Genomic DNA, 20,797 nt, shown 5'->3' with positions numbered 1-20,797 from the left:
TCTGAGCATAACTATTTGACTGCTTCTACATTTTCTGTCAAAAGTTTGACATTTTTGTTTATGGAAATTTAAAAAAAATGTAACCCAACCAACCACAGAGAGAGAGAGAGAGAGAGAGAGAGAGAGAGAGAGAGAGAGAGAGATAGAGAGAGGTTCAATGACAATGGGGGCAAGAAAATTAGATACTTTCTTCTCATTGAATATACTGGGAAATATTTAAATGGAATGGGGATCTGGATACGTACAGTATCTTCCTGTGGGAGGTGGGCTTTGGAATTTTGAAATTTTCTATGCAGAAAGTCGCACAAGCAAAGTCTAGCATTGCGCAAAGCTTAATAATATAAATATACAATAGCATTGCATTGCATGGCTTGCTTGCTTGCCGCCCCTATTTCAACGCCTAGATATATGCTTCCAACTTTATTCAATCCTTCTCATGTTATTCTCTTGTCTTTTTGCGTTTTTTTTAATAAAAAAATCTGCTGATCCAATCTGCTTGCGATAAGACAATCCAATCAAATCATTCCAAGTATATTTCATGCTTTTTGGTGTCTAGGCATTTGAAACATTCAATCTTTAGTTTTTCTCATGTACTTGATTCCAAGAAAAATCTGTGATTGGTTTTTATTTGATGATAACTGTTTTTTCTATGTTTCAATACTTTTTAATTGAATAAAAAAATTTATCTTCCCATCCAATGCATGAACCCCTCTGCCTTCTTCGGCCACTGTTTGGCTCTGTGAGTTTTCTGAGTTTTGGGGAGGCCACAAGAAGGGAGGATGGGGGTAAAAAACTTACTGAGTTTGGGAGAGGGCTTGAGAAGGGAAGATGGGTGAAAACGAAGAGGATGTTTGCTACTTCTACACTAACACCGTGCTGAAGACTTTGAAAGGAAAATCAATCTTCTGTGATTGACTCAGATTAAAATCAAATTGAAGATATCAAGTGGTTAAATCTGCCAGATAATCTGGTTAAATTGCCAGATTATGGGAATTGATTTAAATCAAATCAAATCCCACAAATCAAGGAAAGTTATTTAGGTCAAGCATCCGACAAAAGCCTATAAATAGGAGGCCTCAAGATGAAAGAAGGGGTCAGAAGGAGAGAGAAAAACCTAGCACTCAGAAGAAACAGAAAACTCTCTGCATTCTTCACCCTACCTTGGAAGAGCCACCAAGCACAACAAATACGTGCCGGTTCCTTCACCATAAAAATCCCAAACACCAAACAAGCTTCGTGCTACCCGTTTGATCAAGATCAAGTCTCTACGACCCTTGTATCAAACACAAATTTTCTTTAAACACTTTGGAGATCGAATCCGAGGATTCAATACAGAGATTGTAACCCTAAATTTCATAAATACAAATATTATTTTGTACACGTGTTCTTGTCTCATTTGTCGCAGGAAATTCGTGTTTACAAATTTGGCACGCCCGGTGGGACAATCTCTGCCTCTCATCTCTTTCTCCAGTTCCAAAATCAATCAACACACCAAAAACGATGGCTTCCAAGAAGATTCAATCTGTTCCCGCGACGAGAGGCAAAAGCGTGAGCGCCTCCTTCTCAAGCGGAGATTCTGCTGGGGTCGTCACCCGGAGCAAGGCCAAGGCGATATCCGCAACTCAACATGTTACTTCCATACCGACTCAAGCCAAGGCGAAAGATGTTCACCGAAGGCGCGAACCGGTTATCAATTTGGCCTCATTGGGGCAAAAGAAGAATACCTCTCGGGCGGATGAGAGAAACTCTCGGAGTGAAGGGAGGAGTTTTTCGGGTTCGAAAAATTCGAGAGGACGCTCACTCTCGCCTGTTTCAGACGCTGACTCGAGCACATGCTCATACCATGGATCCCCGCCTGACGATCAACAGAAGAAGCTTACCTCGGCATCCGTAGGTGAGTCTTATTCTATGGCTATGCAGGTCATGGTGACGGGAGCTATGTCTATTGAAGAACAGCTGGCCCATATGAGCGAAGCGGTCACCAAACTGACTAAGATGGTCGAGGAGAAGGATGTGCAGATTGCTTCTCTCATTAACAAGTGGGAGACACATCAAGATAAGGAGCCTAGTCAAGACGTGCATAAGAAAGAATCACATCATGAAGCTGAATCCAGTGAGAAAGGATTGGGCCATGAAACAGAGTCGGATGATAAGTCGCACGGAAAAGGCAACACAGCCTCGGTGGGTTCTTTATCTATCCAACAACTTCAGGACATGATCACGAACACCATCAGGGCTCAATATGGTGGGCCTTCTCAAGATACATTTATCTATTCCAAGCCTTACACCAAAAGGTTAGACAACCTTCGAATGCCAACGGGCTATCAACCTCCAAAGTTCATGCAGTTTGATGGAAAAGGTAACCCTAAACAACATGTTGCCCACTTCATCGAGATGTGCAACAGCGCTGGCACTAACGACGATTATCTCGTGAAGCAATTTGTCCGATCACTCCGAGGCACTGCATTCAACTGGTACATTGACTTGGAACCTGAGTCAATTGACAGTTGGGAACAAATGGAGAGAGAATTCCTCAACCGCTTCTATAGCACTCGTCGCTCAGTTAGCATGCTAGAGCTCACTAGCACAAAGCAGCGAAAAGACGAACCTGTTGTTGACTACATCAATCGTTGGCGTTCATTAAGCCTCGACTGCAAAGATCGAGTCTCAGAGTTATCGGCTGTAGAGATGTGCATTCAAGGTATGCATTGGGGTCTGCTCTACATTCTTCAAGGGATCAAACCCCGTACCTTTGAAGAATTGACCACTCATGCGCATGATATAGAGCTAAGTATCGCTAATCACGATGGAAGAAAGGAAATGGTGAGTGATCATCGAAATGACAAGTCGTCGAGAAATGGGGCAGACTCTTTGAGGACACGCATCTTGGAGTCAATGACGATCAGTGCTACTCCAATGAAGATTTCCACTCGAGGCAAGAAAGATGCGAGGAAGGCCAAGTCGACTCAAGATCAAGAACCACGACGACACACCCTAAAAGAAATGAAGGAGAAGAAGTATCCTTTTCCAGACTCTGACGTAGAAGGCATGCTGGAAGACTTACTTGAGAAGAAGGTGATTGAGTTACCTGAGTGCAAACGCCCTGAAGAGATGAATCATATTAACCACCCGAAATACTGCATGTACCATCGTGTCATCAATCACCCAGTGGAAAAGTGCTTCGTGTTGAAAGATCTCATCATGAAGTTGGCACAACAAGGAAGAATCGAAATGGATCTTGACAAGGTGGTAGAGTCTAACCATGCTACGATCTCGTTTGTCTTATCTGGTTCTGCACGTTTGCCCTCACTTCAATCACTAGGGGCATTCTCTGAAACCCATCAACTCAATCCGTATGAGTGTGTTGGAGTGAAAAGTCAAAGTAGTGTCGATTCATTCGATGACGATAATGAAGGATGGGCATTGGCTACTCGGAAGAAGTTACATAAGAGTGCACCTTTGCCAAGAACTCCTCGATCAAAAAGATTTGTAAGCAAAAGAAGTTCTCCTCAATCACATAAAAGGCATAGAGGAAATGAATTATCAAATATGAACAAAATGGTTCCAAAAGATGAACTCTTGAAACAAAGGTCGCCTAGCCCCATCATGCTACATGACTTCTTCCCCAAGGGATTCTTCAAGAATAATGCGTCGAGCACCTCCCGAGGTGAAAAACATAAGGAGGATACTTCTCACTTCACTTGACACAAAACACACCAAACGCCTTTTCCTTCGCCGACAACCAAACGCAAACGCATAAGGCACCAAACCTTTCAGCCATTTTTGAAACTGCTAAAACGCACCAACGCCTTCGCTCACGCACGAGCAAAAAACTCGCAAAAATTCTTCGCCGCACGAGCCAAAATCGCCAAAGGCACCAAAACGCCTCACTCAAGACGAGCCAAATCGCGCACAAGGCACCAAACGCCTTTTCATTAAAATCGGTTTGCAAAAACGCCTTTCGCAAGACGAAAAAATAAAAGCACCAAACGCCAAAAGGCAAAACGCCTTTTCGCCGCAGACGAGCCAAAACCGCACAAGGCACCAAACGCCTTTCGCTTTTCGCCTGACGAAAGCCAAAATCGCATATTGCACTCAAAACGCTTTCCTTCGCCAGACGAGCCAAAATCGCATAAGGCACCAACGCCTTCGCCGCAAGACGAGGCTAAAAACGCAGACAAGGCACCAACGCCTTTCGCCAAAATTACGAACGCTAAAAATCGCACAAGGCAAACCAAAAAGGCTCCAGATGAGCCAAAAAAATAAGGCACAAAAATGCCGCTTCGCAGACGAAGCCAAAATCGCAAAGGCAAAAACGCCTCCTTTCGCAGCAAAACGAGCCAAAATCGCAAAAGGCACCAAAAAAAATTCGCCAAAAAAAATGAAAAAAAAAAAAAAAAAGGCAAAAAAAATAGGCAAACCAAAAAAAAAAAAGAAAAAAAAGGTCTGAGCCTAAAACCGTTTTGGACAAGATTCGAAAAGAAAATCGCAAGGCACCCAAAAAAAAAAAAAAGGCTCGTTAGATTGAAAACCCGAAATGGCAGTCTAAGCAAAAAAAATTAGAGCGCAAGAAAGTCCGTTGAACTGAAAACCTGAAAGGGCGGTTCAAGCAAAAGTTAGGACACCAAAAAAAAAAAATAATAATAAAAATCTTTGAACTACATGATGACTTGATCCCTTTTCATCGAGGGTACGTAGGCAGCTTGGACAAATAATTTCAAGTTCAGTCACATAAAAAAAAAAAAAAAAAAAAAGAGCTTACTTATACAAGTTTGAAGAGCCGGGCAAAGGTGGAATGTCTCGAGAAACAATCTTCACTTGTCTTCCTCTACGTAAAGCCTAAGCGCTTGAGCGGGTTATCACCAAGTCGGAGAGATGGATCAAACCTAAGCGGTATAGGACGTCTACGTTCTTCACTCGTCCTCCACTTACGTAAAGCCTAAGCGCTTGAGCGGGTTATCACCAAGTCGGAGAGATGGATCAAACCCAAGCGGTATAGGACGTTTACGTTCTTCACTCGTCCTCCACTTACGTAAAGCCTAAGCGCTTGAGCGGGTTATCACCAAGTCGGAGAGATGGATCAAACCCAAGCGGTATAGGATCAAACCCAAGCGGTATAAACCTAGGGGACGCCACGTTCTTCACTTGTCCTCCACTTACGTAAAGCCTGCCTAAAGCGCTTGAGCGGGTTATCACCAAGTCGGAGAGATGGATCAAACCCAAGCGGTATATAGACGCCGTCGTTCTTCACTTTCCACTTCAAAGTACCTATTATCAAATCAAACCCAAAAGCGGTATATAAATTCTTCACTTTCACCTAAAAAAAAAAAAAAAAAATTTGAAAAAGGGATAGATGTGCTGCGGAAAAAAAAAAAAAAAAAAAAAAAAAAAAAAAAAAAAAAAAAAAAAAAAAAAAAAAAAAAAAAAAAAAGATGAAGAAGAAGAAGAATGGATTCAGGCTTACCAACCAGAAGAATGGGTTCAGGCTTACCAACAAGCAACTCTCACCACTTTGGTTGCTGAGATTCGGATGATGCAAACTTCAAAGTCGTAGACCTTCTCGCCAACAAGAGGAGTTTTTCTGCTGTTCTATTTGGTTGATCTCAATATTCATGAACATAGTGTTATTTAAAGAAACCAAAGACCATCAAAGCTCCTAGTGATGCTAGGGTTTCTCATTCCTAGTTTAGGAAAGTATCTTGCTTTCCAAGATCTTACCAATATTGGATATTATTAAGCTTAATAATATCACCCAAAAAAAAAAAAAAAAAGGGAAACCAACGTTGGAAATAGGTTAGATATTCTCAATGATATCTAACCCAAAAAAAAAAAAAAAAAGAGAAGAAAAGAAAAGAAAGGGGAACACTTCAAGCTGCACCTCCTACACGTGAAAAGGCCCATGTCTACAATGCATCATGAAGTGGGGGCAATTTGTAGACAAAGAAATTTTGGTGTAATAAATTCCATTGACAAGAAAATAATTAGGGTTCGGTGGATTAAATCGTGGGCCTCGTAATTCACCCATGTGGCGTGTGACTCATCAAAATTGAATTAGTTGTCAAAAATGACAAATGGAGACATCCGACGGAATGCATCATACGGTTCAAGATGAAGACAAAATTAAAGGAAAGAATCTTCTGTGATGGACTTTGATTTAAATCAAATATTAATCAAGTTAATCAATTGAAGATAATCTGGTTAAATTGCCAGATTATGGGAATTGATTTAAATCAAATCAAATCCCACAAATCAAGGAAAGTTATTTAGGTCAAGCATCCGACAAAAACCTATAAATAGGAGGCCTCAAGATGAAAGAAGGGAGCAGAGAGGTCGGAGAAAAAACCTAGCACTCAGAAGAAACAGAAAACTCTCTGCATTCTTCACCCTACCTTGGAAGAGCCACCAAGCACAACAAATACGTGCCGGTTCCTTCACCATAAAAATCCCAAACACCAAATGGCTCTCTGTGGTCTTGTGGTTCCTTGTTGGTCCATGCCTTGGAGATTAGAAATAAAGGGAAGACCGCATTACTTTCATTGTGGTTTCAACTTTCACAATATCACTTTGATCTCTTTCAAAGTAAGTTGAAGACAAATATTACTTGAGCTTAGGCAGAGGCAAGAATAGTAAAATAGTCATGATGGAAGAAAGTGCAGTGATATTATGTCAAAGGTGCTGCATCGAAGGAATGAAGAACTTGTTCTAGCATTATTCTTGTATTGGAGTTAAGAGGACTCTCTGGTTTGTCTGAGTGAGTGATATTGACGAGGTATAGCTTCTTTGAGGCCACAAATGCAGCCGAAAAGATCCTCTTCATCCCTCCTCTTGTGCTATCAACCTCATACTCGAACTCGTATACTTGTAGGCCGCCCTGGCCTGGTCTCTCTGCAAATCCAATAACCACAGCATCTTTTGTACTTTCCTGTGTATGAACAGAGAGGTTTAACAAGACAATTATAAATTTTAATATTTTGAAAATAAGAGAAGTGATACTTTTCATAATAAAGAAAAAAGGAAAAAAAAAATATACTGTAAGCTCAATCCGGTGATATTCATCCAAAGTTGTGATGACACAATTGGGAATATCAGAACATTATTATACTGAGGTTGCACATACATAACTTATAATATTCCTTCAATCAAAACTTTCATTATTACGCTCAAACCCTCAACTTCAATTAGCCTTTCAGTGATAAAAGATAGCAGCAGCAACCAATAATCTCAGGTCATAATAAAACGGGCTCATCCAAATTACAACAAAAAATTCATGTGGCGTATTAGACACAAGAAGAATATACTAGTACTACAGACCAGTCGGGTCATATGGTTCAGAAGAGAAGAAGTAAAATTTCAGTCATCTGTGACTATCTTGAACTTATTTACTTTGATATACGGCCACTGTCTTGAACCTACATTACATACAAGCATACATGAATTCATGGTTGCATGCACAAGCTATTTTCTGTTGGCAATGTATTTTAAAGGATTATGCAGAAAAAGTTTAATAGAAGCATGTGCTAGTAAGAAATAAAGAAATCTAGTGATAATTATGTCTGCAAGCATGTAGCTGTAATGTTGTTTGTAATCATCTTTGTCTTTCTGACTTTGATTTGCAGATCAAAGTCATGAAGGAGATGTACTTGACTGAACTAAGTAAAACACGTTTGGAAAATTGCTACTGAACTTTAGCAGTTATGTAATCACTTCACTTGTTTCAGTTACTACCAACATCAATCATAAATCACCATCAGCAACTTCAGAGAGAAAGATAATAATAATAACAGCAAAAACACATTCAAGGGAAGCACTTTTCACCTTGCGCCTTTCAGCTTGTATAAGCTTATCAGCCACAAATTGAGGACTGCCAAACTCTCCAAGGCTCGTAAGACGAACCGGGTTCACCACAACACCAATATTGTTGCTTCCGTTATTTGCCTCTTCAAACAGAGCAGTTGCCCCTGCTTTTTCGACCTGCCCATCCATAAGCAGCCATTTTCATCCACACAAAATCCACTTATACTGACTGAAACTGAAAGCAATACATTAATAATCACACAGAGTGACAAGAGGGCAATAAAGATACAAGCTTGAACTTTTGGTTCACCTTTATCCAAGAGGAGGGCCGGAGGAGAGTGAAACCCTCCTTGGAATCTGTGTACCTCTGAAGATCCAAGTCTTGAGCGAGAATGGCCTTTTGCAAGTTTGGCAAAAACCCATTTAAGAAAATAGCGACAATTGAGAGGCCGAGGTCTCTCTTGGTCAAACAAGGTGATGATGGTGTTTCTCTGGGAGGATGAAGATGAGTGTGTCTTTGGAACAAAGAAGCTCTGGGAATTGAATTTGAGAATTTCAAAGGATTGTGGTTTGAGAGCGTAAAGCAATTGCAAATGCACAAAGCCATCACTTCAATTTACCAGTGGACGAGATAATCCAAGAAGATGACATCTTCTTACATCTTACAAAAGAAAGAAATTCCATATCGATATCGACCCACTTAAGTGTTGTCGTTTTGGAGGAAAGTGAATTCTGAAAATGGCGTCGTTTTGGCTCGTCTCTAGCGCTTCGCGTAGGTTTCTGAAAGTGAAACCTTCACTTTCTCTCTCCCGCACCCTATTCGCAGTTTCTACTTACCAACCAACCACCACCACCACCACCTCGAAAAATTCTAACCCTAACGCTTATCCCAACGGAACCCAGTTGGGCCCATTCACTCAGAGGCACCGTTGGATTCCCAGTTGCGTCGAATTTGATCTGAGACTCGTAGCCCACATCTCCAGCTCGTCTTCATCTACAGGCGCCAAGAAGGACGGAAATCAGGGCAGCAATGACGTCAAGGTTGAAGTTGAGGCTTCTTGGATCGACTTGTATTTGCCGAGACAAGCTCGCCCTTATGCGAAGCTCGCTCGCCTGGACAGGCCCATTGGCACTTGGTTGCTCGCTTGGCCTTGTATGTGGTAAGCGACTCTTACTTCAACTTCTTAAACTTTGGTCTCTCCACTGAATTGTTTGGTTTGACGGAAAGTGAAGGAATGCTGGTCAATTTGTTTGAAGTTGAAATTGTGTGAAAGACATAGTTGTTGGTGCAGGTCAATAACATTGGCTGCAAGCCCAGGGCACCTTCCTGATATTAAGATGATGACACTATTTGGATGCGGGGCTCTGCTCTTAAGGGGCGCTGGATGCACCATAAACGATCTCCTTGACCGGGATATTGATACCATGGTAATGTCCACTGGCCTTTGCAGTTTATTTCATTGCCTGTTTTGTTTTCTATCTTGTGGTTGTGAACTTGTGAGTGCCTTTCCTTTTTAACTCCAGGTGGAACGTACAAAATTGCGGCCAGTTGCAAGTGGTCTTTTGACACCTTTTCAGGGGATTTGTTTTCTTGGATTTCAATTGCTTTTGGGTTTTGGAATTCTCCTTCAACTGAATAATTATAGGTTAGTTTACTTTGTATATCTGCCCTTGCATCAGTGGCTTTTTTAGTTAATAAATCTGGTTAAACCAATATGATCTGCAAGCACATGAACCTCTGTTTACTTCATTGGAATTGACAGCCGCGTTTTGGGGGCTTCATCATTGTTGCTAGTTTTCTCCTATCCTCTTATGAAGAGGTTGACATTCTGGGTAATTAAACCTCCGGTTTCTTAACGTACCCTCAAGTTTTCTTCCTTTTTTAACTTTGATGTGAAACTTCATGACAGTTTACTAATTAATTGGTAAATGCTATCACGTTTGGTGCAGCCTCAAGCCTTTCTAGGTTTGACCTTTAATTGGGGAGCTTTATTAGGATGGGCTGCAGTTAAAGGAAGCATTGATCCAGCTATAGTGCTCCCATTGTACCTTTCTGGAGTTTGCTGGACACTTGTGTATGATACGATATACGCACATCAGGTAAAGCAAATATGTCACAGTACTCACATGGTCAGAAGTTGTAGTTTCCAAGATTTGAGTGTGATGAAACTGTGGAATATGTAGGAATAAGAGAACTATTTCAATGCAATCCAACAAATTATGTTTCTGACTATACTTGCAGGACAAGGAAGATGATCTGAAAGTAGGTGTTAAGTCTACTGCATTGAGATTTGGTGATTCAACTAAGGAGTGGATTACTGGGTTTGGAATTATGTGCAGCAGCAGTCTTGCACTCAGTGGATATAATGCTGAAATCGGTTTTGTTTCCTCCTTTATTTTCATTTTCTTTTTGTTTTATTTTTATAATTTTTTTCTTTTACCGTTATTGGAACTTCAGTCCAATTCTTTTTCCTTCTGCCACATCCTCACACCAATCTTTCAACTATGGAGCAGGGTGGCCATACTATGCATTTTTGGGGGCTGCATCTGGGCAATTAGCTTGGCAGATATGGACTGCTGACCTTTCATCCCGGGTTGATTGCAACAGAAAGTGCGTATTTTTCGTGATATGATCTTGATTTCAAGTAATCATAGAGATTAAATATGCGTTTGCATCAATGTTAATTTTACCATACTGCATATTTCTCCAATCAAAGAGAAACAAAAAAGGTAAATATTGAAAAAAATATAAGTTGGAGGGTTTCATACACTAGGGAAGGAAAAGCTCATTTTGGTTTAAGATTTCTTTGCTTTGTTTTGCCTTGAACATGATCAGCTTACCTCAGCATTTGCTCGTCTTGGTTCCAGATTTGTGTCAAACAAGTGGTTTGGTGCTATTATTTTCAGTGGAATCCTGTTTGGAAAACTTTCATCGTAGGGGTAAGGTTACTTTTGGAGTAGTTACTTCCAACCTTGGGGTACTCCTATTATGAGCTATGTCTTTTATATGAATTATGTCTTTTATATGAATTATGGGATAAGAAGAAGGCAGAGAGGAGTGCGAGCGAGAGAAAGCAAATTCTAAAAGAAGAGAATGAGATGGCCATGCCATTTAGCAAAAGTACCAATCTTTTGTCAAGGTCGTGACACTGTCTCCATCTCTGTGTCTGTTTGTTTTGGCTCTTCCCAGTTTACAGAGTGGAATTTGGATCCAACTTTTGGCAACCACCTTGGTCCACAGAATAGTCAGTAATTCTATTTCATCAGAGAAGAACGACACAGTAGTTTTTTTTCTTTCTTCCTTGATCTGGGTAATTTTGTTTTCTTTAATTGATCAGTAACTTCATTTATTGTTTTACTTTTTAAGTATGAAATTATTGTTAATACATATTGCAGTTCTTGGTAAGTATGAAATTTGATTTACAACTTTGTAAGCTTCAAAACCTAAACTCATAATAGTGTGGAGATAATCTGGTTGCAAATTAACATTTGTTGAGGTTAATTTGCTATTAAAAAAATAAAAATAAATAAACAAATAAAAAAAGAAGAGAAGAGGCAGCTTTGGCCTTCTAGCCCATCTCAAAACTTACTGATATACACAAGGGAATTACATTATGTTGAGGGAAACTCTTTCCGTGTATGTAATTTACGTGAAGAAAAAAGCACAAGGATGATAAGCATATCAAAACTACACTTGCATACCAACGAGCTACTTGGATGCTACTGGGGAAGTTTTCTGTATAGCCACTTCTTTCGAGCTGCAACATCTTGGCTTTCTTATCATCTTCTAGAATTAGAGAAGCTTCCAAGAAGAGCTCATCAGCCATGCCAGGTACAGTTTCAAGTGAGCAGCAGTCTTTGTCTTCTTCATCGCCAACCAACCTTTTTACTATATGTGGTTTCTCATCCAAGGGTTCTTGTATCTCTTCTTTGATGATTCTTTGAGCTCTTTTACTAGCTGAGGTGGATATTGATCCCCATTTTCTCCATGTTCCTACCGAAACAACTTGATCTTCCATCAGGGGCTCTTTTGCCGTATATTTTAGTCAAATCATTATAAGTTCTGTCCAAGATTCTACTTGTGTTAGAAAATTATAATATTTATATTTAATTTTTTTAATAATTGAATGGAAATTAAATTGTGGGACTCGTGACTTTAAGTACTTGACTTTTTGGTATGTATCCATTGAGAATAGTCATGTTCTTAACCAAGGAAAAATAAATTATTATTTATTTCGTTTGTAAAATAATAATACTTTATGTGATAAGTTGCATTGTTTCATAGTAAATTTAGGTTTTAGCCACAAAAAAACTTTCACTTTTGAAAAAAGCCAAAACTTTTTCAAAAAAGACAGAAAAACCTCTCAACTTTCAAATCAAAGACATGCAAATGTAAAGGATTCTTTAGGAAATCCAAAAATAAATAAGGGCAATTTTGTCCATTTTGGCCTCTTTTAAAAAATTTCTCTCCTTTGGCATTTTCCAAAGTCTCATATATGAAAAGTTGTTATAAAATGGACTGGGATATGTGCGAATTTTGAGCTGCACGTAAAGTAGATGAGACACAGCATTTAACGAGGTTCGGCTATGCCTACGTCCTCGGAGAGCAGTAGCAGTAACTTTTCCACTATATAAAATAATAGGGCTACAACTTTAGAGTTTACAATATGTGTGGCTCACTGAATTTTCTCTCTTGGAGAATTTCTCTCTGCTCTCTTTCCTCTCTACTCACTCACCCTCTTTCTTCCTTCTCTTCCTCTTCTCTGCCTGACTCGCATTCTTCTCTCAATTGGAGGTGTACATGCAAAGGCACAATAATGTCTTATTTATAGGCTAAGGAAATGATGCCCGTGAATGTGCAATAAACTCATGCACCAAAGTCTACAAACAAATAGTAAGTGGGCTCCACTACTTTATACTTTACAACAAAAGTTGCATTGTTTCATAAAAATTAAAACATTGCACTTTCTTGGCTTAAGTGCATTGTTTCATAGAAATTGAAACATTGCACTTCTTGGCTTATGGTTGCAACATTAAAAGACACATTTGTTAATATTTTTCAGTCACATCTTTTCTGAACAGAGGCCTTGTTGCCTATAAATACAGAAGATCCTACAACATTTCATTCATCCAATTGTCATCCAATAATATTAGTCTTTAGAGTATTCATAGCATTATATTTTTTTAGAAATATAGTGAGTTAGTAAGAAAGAATTCATACACAAGTTTGAGTTCGCTTTTCTTAGGGATTGTAGTGCTACTTCAACAAGAAGTCCATCGTTGTATCCTGGGAGACGTTTGCCAAGCAAATCCTAAAAGCACTTGTGATGAGGCAATTTCGTCTTAAGGAGATATAACCAAGTTCTAGACTCGATCATTTGTAAAGTATTCTTAACATTTACCTTGTCGTAATTTTCTTGTATTTATTTCGAATTTATAGTGAAGTTTTATTTTCGAAATTCTGTAAATATAGCAATTATTTTTATATTTTTTTCCGACAATCTTAGGACGAAATTTTTTTTTTTGTAATTGCTATATTTATTGGTTTTTTTTTTTTAAATCTTAAATTTATTTTAGTTTCTTAAAAGTTGTTAGTTTACTTTGAATTAAACTGTGAATTTTCCTCTTTATTGAAGGGAAAATGTGTGGCTCATGCTTTACCTATGGTGATCCCTGCTTCCTCCTCTCATGGAGAGAAACTTGAGAAGTTCAATGGAACTAATTTCAAGAGGTGGCAACAAAAGATGCTGTTCTATTTGACCACACTCAATTTTCTGAGGGAGCTTGTCAATGAAGGTGTTATTCATGTGAAGTATTGCAAGATAGATGAACAAATGGCTGATGTGTTTACAAAACCTCTTGGTGGACAGATTTAAAAAAGAGATGTTGCAAGATTGGGAGTTAGAAGCAAGTTTGGTTTACGGGAGGCATTGTTGGAGAATTAAACCAAATATGCATCATTATTGCATTCAAGAAGTTTTAATATGCTATTATGTTGAGTCTTTTCTTATTCTCTGTTTTAATAAGTTCATGTATTAATGAATTGAATAAACTGTTAGCTTCATGAATTAGTGGGTTGATGAAGAATCTAAGATATGAGATTGGATTAATCAGTTATGATAAGAGAAGTCTTTAAATAGGTCTTTTATCATTGTTATTTTATTGTGCTGAATTATAATGAAAGAGCCTATTCTTCTAAGAAATTAGTGTCCATTTGTTTTATTTTATTTCTCTTCCTCCTACATCCAGCATAAGCTTCAAAAAAGTAAAAAACAAAGCAGGTGAATGCTTGGCACATTATTCATAATATAGGAAATGTAATTCATCACTTCAATTTCTTCCAATAGAATTTTCATAAAATCAATTACAAGCATTGGGATCATTGTGGCACAGCCTGCTATATATATACTGCAAACAAATTTAGTACCCAAAATTCATGGGTAAGAAGAAAGAACCCCAATGAATTCCATGAAATTAAGAACCCTAGCTAGGTACTAAGAATACATAACACAATCGATTTCATCACTTTCCCTCAAATAGAATGTGAGATCGTGGTGGACTGTACAAAAATTTGTACCTAATAATCATGCCTAAGTTGTGTTAAAATATATATATATATATATATATATATATATTCGTGGATAAAGTTTGAAATGAACTTAGTTGATCGTGCTCAATAATCTTCACAGTCGGAGTCTGAGGGTAAATCATCAAAGAAAGTAAGCAAAAAGTGAAGGTCATAATCCCATTTCAAAAATTCTTCCAGGTCAGGAATTGGACCCGGCACGTCGTAAAGAGCCATCTTTCTAACTGCCATTTGCACAACTGATGATGTTGTTGATGATCCTTTTAGTATTTCTTCATTTTCACGCCCTTCAACGTTACAAGATGGTGATGACGATCGAGATGAGAAGCAAATTTGCTTATTATTCTTGCCAATATAGTTCTTCTTGCTCTCTTTTTTCTTGCTTGTTTCTTGCGTCTCAAGTTTTTTTGGACAAGAAGAGTTTCTCTCCAGCATCCGAATCTCGTGCACTATTTCAACTTTCTTTTTCTTGGGTTTTTGGTTAACGGCTATATTAGTTTCTCCGGTGTCTGTAGAAGACTCCGTCTCATCTGGGTCCAAAATCCGGATCCGAACCACCTTCAACCTTCCCTTCTTTTCTTCATGTTCTTGTTCTTGTGGCGCTGTCTTCGGGCCTCCGCGAGCTGTTGGTCTTAGGCTGTAATTGCTTTGGATTTTAGTGGATGAAACGGTGCATTTGGTGGTGGGAATATGGAGTTGGCGTTCATGTTCTTGCTGGGCTGCCGCCGCCTCTTGTTTTCTCCTCCGGCCGCTGCAATTACTTCGGGGTTTGGTGCACGAAACGGTGTGTTCGATGGCATTGTTGTTGGCGGGGTTGCTATTGGGAGCAGCGAGAGCAAGGACAATTCGTGGCATGGGGGTTTGTCTTCTTTTTCTTTTTCTGGACGAAGCAGAAGGACTTGAAGCCTCCATGATGATCGGTGTGTGCTTGATTCGCAAAGCAACTTTCAAGAAGGGAAGTGAAATTACACTTGTTAGTTCACCAGCAACATGTCTGAACTGAATTTATAGGGAAACTTTCCAAATGCAATAAGGAGAAAATAATATTTTGGCTTTCAAAACTCCACCCAGCTTCCTTGTGGGAAAAGGAAAGTAAATATCAAAATATTATTAACACAGTTTAATCTCCGCTTCTTTCGGGAAACAAATAAAAGCAACTTCTCCTAGTAAAATACGGGGTAATCCAATCACTAGTGAACTGTGAAGCCACCACTCTGACACTGACAAGCTCGCTCGCCTCGGCAGGAAAGTGAAGGAATGCCAGTCAATTTGTTTGAAGACCGTTATTTCCAGTTAACATATTGTTTGATTTGAAAGGGGTTTTCCTCACCTCACCTCTTGTTTCTCTGTTACATTACATGGCATCATGTTTTTGTTCCAGTTAACATATTGTTTGATCAAAGCTGATCATGAAAACTAACAAAACTGATCTCTAGCGAACTAGAATATAAATGATCACATATCCGTGCGATATAATATATAAGAAATGGAGAGAGAGTTGAAATCATGAAGAATCTTTCACAAGTATTGTGGTTAAACGTAACGGAGAATAATATAGCCCTTGTTTGTCTGGAAATCCCTCCCAGAATTCACTCTGTCGGTACTTGGACTGATGGTGGTGCTGTGTCCGGTGGAGACGGAAGTTCTACATTTCCAGTCCTCGAAAGGCAAATGGGTTTGGCTTTCTTCACCACCCAAATCCTTCATCACATTCTCAGGTGTTTTGGAATTCCCGTCTCTCTCAAATGCAAATGCTGGATGTTAACGTATCTATACTATATACGTAAATTGCATGCAGGCAGGTTTGATCCTTGGTCCAGGGGTTCTGGGGAGTATCCCTTCTTACGCAAGATTCATGTTCAGCATTGTGAGTCAGAACGTAATTGGCACTCACACTGTTTGGGTGCTCAAAGAGGTACCTTCCGTACATGGATCTACATTTTCCTTTTTCTTATCTTTGTTATATCTTCATTTTCAGTCTCACCAGCATTTGTCTTCTCTCCCACAGCTGGTTCATGTACAACCTCAGCCTCTGGTTCAGTTGCCTTCCGTAAATCTTCAGTGTTCTCCTTCACAACATTTTCCGAATCCACCATTAACAAATGAATCGAGAAAATTAAATTTAAGAATCGGTCATGTTTGGGAATTCAATGTCCGCAGATCATTCAGAAATTATACTTCTTTGCATAGCCAAGATAATCAGACAAACAAGGATATTAAACTCATAGATTATTACTGCCAAATGCAGAGAAAACTTAATCAGACACGCAATGCATTTTTCTTATCCACTATTCTTCATCACATACATAGACACACAACTGAAAAAACAAATTGCAAGTTAATAACTAAACCAGTAAACATAAATCAAATACGAATTACAATCAACTACAAAAAAAACACCAAAATTCCCACAAGAAAGAAAATTTAACAAAACTTCCAGGGTTTCGAACACCAGATATTCATAGGCAGGGAGAATGAGCCCACAATGTCATTACAAATCTCATTGAGTTTCTTACGTTACCTGTCACTGAGAAGAGGCTAAAAGCAACCTTGGACAAATTGACTTCAGATATTCATTCATAGGCAGAATCAGGTGTCATCTGCATCAAGTAATTTGTTATTTTCAGAGTTTAGTACTAACCAGGTAGCAGATAACAAAGTCTACATCTCAGTAGATATAAGTAGAAAAATGATGACTTAACACAAAACCCCCTTACTGAAGCAACAACTGCTTTAAAAAATTCCAATTAAATGATTTTTTGTAACCTCAAAATAAAATTCCACAAAGCAGTTCGGAAATGACACAAAGATTTCAACAAAAAATATCTCTAGAGGATTCTAAAAGTTCATCCCCAAAAAATAAAAATAAACATGAGTAGTCTAGATGGTCCAAGATATTCTAACCACACAAATTTATTTATACTGGAAAAATCCAGAAGGAAAGCCTCACACTTGCACCCTTGCATATCAGAACGATACTGGATGAGTGTCTTCAGCTTCAACTGTTTTATGACTCATGTCATTTGTATCCAGAATGTCCTAGGTACATAGAGCCTAGTTTATGCTAAATCGTGAAATATCAGATGCTATTCAACATAATCAAATCAAAGATGCAAAAATGCTTACCATGAATGAAGTCTACAGCACAACATGTATCACTCAGTGATGGTGCAAAGCAGTAATCTCTTGTAGGAATCACCAGATGGTTACTTCCGTGGCACTGCCAAAAATTTAATGGTTAGATTAGAGCCCAAAAAATAATGTAAACAAAACAAAACAAAAATGCAGAAGTTCTAGTCAAGTATAGACATGACCCAAGTCAATTTTAATCCAGAGCATTCACGTATTAATACGTACAATAGTATGGCAAAGCACCAGCTAATCCTGTCAGATACTTATGACATTTTGGGAATGCTTCTTCTACTGAGAAGCACTTTTGTTAGAAGCACAACAAACTTTTACTAAAAAACCAAATGACTCCTGAAAATGCACTTGCAAGCACTTCCTGGGGGAAGCACATAAAGCACTAACCTAGAAGCACTTGTAATCTTTTCTATCAAGCGTTATCAAAAGCTCTTTTGGCTATCAGAAAGTACTTTTAGCACTTGCCACTTATAAAGGCATTGCCACACAGGCCCTAAATATTTCATGCAAAAAATATAAATATATATATATATATATATATATAAACTCTGAGAAGCAATAATATTTCATTTGAAAGAAAAATGTATCGGTTTATCTCCAACCATGCAAACTCTGAGAATGCAAATCCAGGAAACCACTAACATGATATAAAGACGTTGGAACCAAAGTCTTGTATGGCTCATTAAGTGTGCTGATTCCATCTAACTCCACATGCAAACTCAATAAGTTTCTTTCATTTAATATAATTAACTGCATCGCATTTACATCTATAATTAACTGAGATCAAAACAAAAGATAAACAAAAATTGCAAATTAATTCACAGCTGCAGAAAAAGGATAAAGACCCACATTAAAAAAATAAAAACAAAAGAAAAGGAGAAAAAGATCCCAGTTACTTTCACAAGCTATCCAATCGAAATCAGAATTTAAAATGAACCAGACACCTAAACAAATTATATATATATATATGACAAACAAATATAAGCATAAACGGGCTTGATAAAATTATATTTGTACCTCATCGACCTTGTCCCACCACAGAAACTCAGCCTAAAGCTTATTCCCAATGACATTGTAAAGCAGAGTCGGGTAAAACAGCGCATGAGCCCCTGCACCAATAAACCCGTTTTGCGTCCGAACCAACAATGCTTCTGCTACCAAAATTGTATTTCCAGGGCATGAATTCCCTTCTTCCACACCTACCAACTTAACTCAATGATTGTTTTCTACTTGGTTTGAGACTTTGAGCTTAGTAGAAGAACCCAATTCCAGATAAGCAAAGAAAAGCCATAAAAACAGGTGAGCATTGTCTTTTGTTCAACTTCAAAATGCAATTCTACTCACATGCTTAACTAACTCCTCATCTCCGGATTTCCTCAGGATCTCAGCTATACTGTCAACATAAGGAGCTTTCAGCTTAATTTCTTTGTTTAGCATTAGCCTTGCCAGCTTTGCAGCCTCCACTAAATGCCTTTGTTCACAAAGGCCCATTAAAAGAATTGAGTAAGTATCAGAGTCAATGGAAGACAAGCATTCCATCTTCTCAAGTTCATCAAACAAGCAAAATCCATCTATCACCCGTCCTTCCAAACAAACCTTTTTTAACATAATGCTACACGCCAAACTATTTGGTTTCAACCCACTATCAAGCATCATCCTCAAGACCTTCTCTGCCTCTTCAGGTTTTCTACCTCTTGCCAAAGACACAACAAGAGAGCTATAGCAATCACTATATGTAACACTACGTCCCACAACAACTCTATCAATCAGTTTATAAGCCTCTTCAACTTGATCCTCCATGCAAAAACTCTTAATTAGAATACTAACCGTTACGCGACTTGGGGCACATCCACAAGCTTCCATTCGGTCCAAAATAACCAACGCCTCCTTCGACCGACCTTTGTCACAAAGCTTTTGAATCACAGACGTATATGTTACTACATTAGGGCTACAATCCCCACCTTCCTTCTCCATCTCTGTCAATAACTCCAAAGCTCTCTCCATATTCTCAGACCTACAAAACCCATCAAGAAGTGCCGAGTACACCACAGCATTAGGCAAACAACCATGTCCCTTCATAACCTTAAACAACCCACAAGCATCATCTAACCGACCCACCTTACAAAACCCATTAATCATTACCATGTATGTGATCAAATCAGGCAAAAGATCCACCAAGCCCATCTCTTTCACCAAACTTTCAGCCACATTCATATTACCTTTATCGCAAAACAACCTTATAACAACATTATACACAGTAGTATCTGGACGCAAACCAAAATCCGGTATTTTCCTTAATACCCTCAAAGCTTCATCGGCAAGCTTAGCTTCTTTACATAAATTAAAGACAACCTTAAATGCCTTAAGACTAACAACGCGCCCTTCAATTCTATAAGCTTCCAAAACATCAAAAATCACACCTGGGTTTAGCTTAATCTCACACAGTTCACAAGCTTGGCTGTACATAAAATAGCTATGCCTATAACTGGAGTGAAGACCAGCCCATATGAAAAACCTAAGACCCATTTGGGATTGGCTAGGATAGCATCTCTTTAAGACCTGACTTACACATTTGGAGTCCAAATGGACATTGATTGATGAAAGGGTTTTCTCAATGTTGCCACCATTTTCCTGCAGCCGATTGTAGACTATCTCCCCATCTGAGGCAGAAGAGAACCGCAAGATTGAGAATTTGTGACTTGTGAGGCCAACTGAGGAGGACATGAACCGAGTGATTGAAGAAAGGGTCATCATTTTAAGGAAATTTCAAAGGTTTGATCCAAATATGATCAAACCCTAAATGCTGCAAGGGGCCGTGGACTCCTCGTCACGCAAACAGGGCTGCTGATGCGCGGCTTCTTTAGGGGTGCGAAGCGGAGGATGAGCGACGAAATTTTGAGCGTTGTGAGCGCCACAAACATCTAAATGACGGGAGGGATTCGAACTCGGTGCATAGTGGGGAGATTAAAGTAAGCCAAATTGAATTTGAGAAGGGTAATTTGAGTCAAATAACAATTTTTTATTTTACCCCACACTTTACACACTCACGTAAAATTTTAGTGAAATTTAAATTTATTCTCTGCTCCAATCACGTATTCCTAAATTACTCTTACTAACATAAATTCATCACACATTTTATATTGGATTAAGGGTTAATGAATTAAATGGTCCTTCAATTATCGCTCCAATATCATTTTGGTCCATCAACTAAAATTTTCAATTCAAACGTCCTTAAACTTTTTATTTTGTACCAAAATTGTCCTTCCTTCAAAG

At 38.7% G+C, this 20,797-nt stretch overlaps 3 protein-coding genes across 5 annotated transcripts; 1 reads left to right on the top strand and 2 right to left on the bottom strand.

Moving 5' to 3' along the window:
* Positions 1–6,511: 6,511 nt before the first annotated feature.
* Positions 6,512–8,425, bottom strand: LOC117626091 (psbP domain-containing protein 2, chloroplastic). The gene is made up of 3 exons (XM_034357742.1): positions 8,105–8,425; positions 7,816–7,971; positions 6,512–6,922 (listed from the first exon to the last, which is right to left on the bottom strand). Exons 1-3 carry the CDS (start codon positions 8,399–8,401, stop codon positions 6,662–6,664), a joined length of 714 nt encoding a protein of 237 aa, XP_034213633.1. The 5' UTR covers positions 8,402–8,425; the 3' UTR covers positions 6,512–6,661.
* An 83-nt stretch (positions 8,426–8,508) lies between these two features.
* On the top strand, positions 8,509–11,223 carry LOC117626090 (4-hydroxybenzoate polyprenyltransferase, mitochondrial-like). Of its 3 annotated transcripts, XM_034357741.1 has the most exons (9): positions 8,509–8,954; positions 9,087–9,222; positions 9,319–9,440; positions 9,558–9,627; positions 9,745–9,894; positions 10,037–10,172; positions 10,309–10,405; positions 10,663–10,734; positions 10,840–11,223. In XM_034357741.1, the coding sequence occupies exons 1-8, from the start codon at positions 8,533–8,535 to the stop codon at positions 10,730–10,732; spliced, it is 1,203 nt and encodes a 400-aa protein (XP_034213632.1). In that variant the 5' UTR covers positions 8,509–8,532; the 3' UTR covers positions 10,733–10,734; positions 10,840–11,223. The 3 variants fall into 3 exon arrangements, with proteins under 3 accessions (XP_034213632.1, XP_034213631.1, XP_034213630.1); XM_034357740.1 differs by having other exon boundaries at positions 10,663–11,223; XM_034357739.1 differs by having other exon boundaries at positions 10,037–10,405; positions 10,663–11,223.
* A 4,588-nt stretch (positions 11,224–15,811) lies between these two features.
* LOC117626511 (pentatricopeptide repeat-containing protein At5g47360) lies at positions 15,812–20,488 on the bottom strand. The gene is made up of 4 exons (XM_034358232.1): positions 18,542–20,488; positions 17,507–17,600; positions 16,902–16,980; positions 15,812–16,449 (listed from the first exon to the last, which is right to left on the bottom strand). Exon 1 carries the CDS (start codon positions 20,276–20,278, stop codon positions 18,848–18,850), a length of 1,431 nt encoding a protein of 476 aa, XP_034214123.1. The 5' UTR covers positions 20,279–20,488; the 3' UTR covers positions 15,812–16,449; positions 16,902–16,980; positions 17,507–17,600; positions 18,542–18,847.
* Positions 20,489–20,797: the final 309 nt, after the last annotated feature.

Source organism: Prunus dulcis, chromosome 4, assembly GCF_902201215.1.
Source record: "Prunus dulcis chromosome 4, ALMONDv2, whole genome shotgun sequence".
Taxonomy (NCBI): Eukaryota; Viridiplantae; Streptophyta; class Magnoliopsida; order Rosales; family Rosaceae; genus Prunus; species Prunus dulcis.
This window is presented reverse-complemented; position numbering and strand designations above follow the sequence as displayed.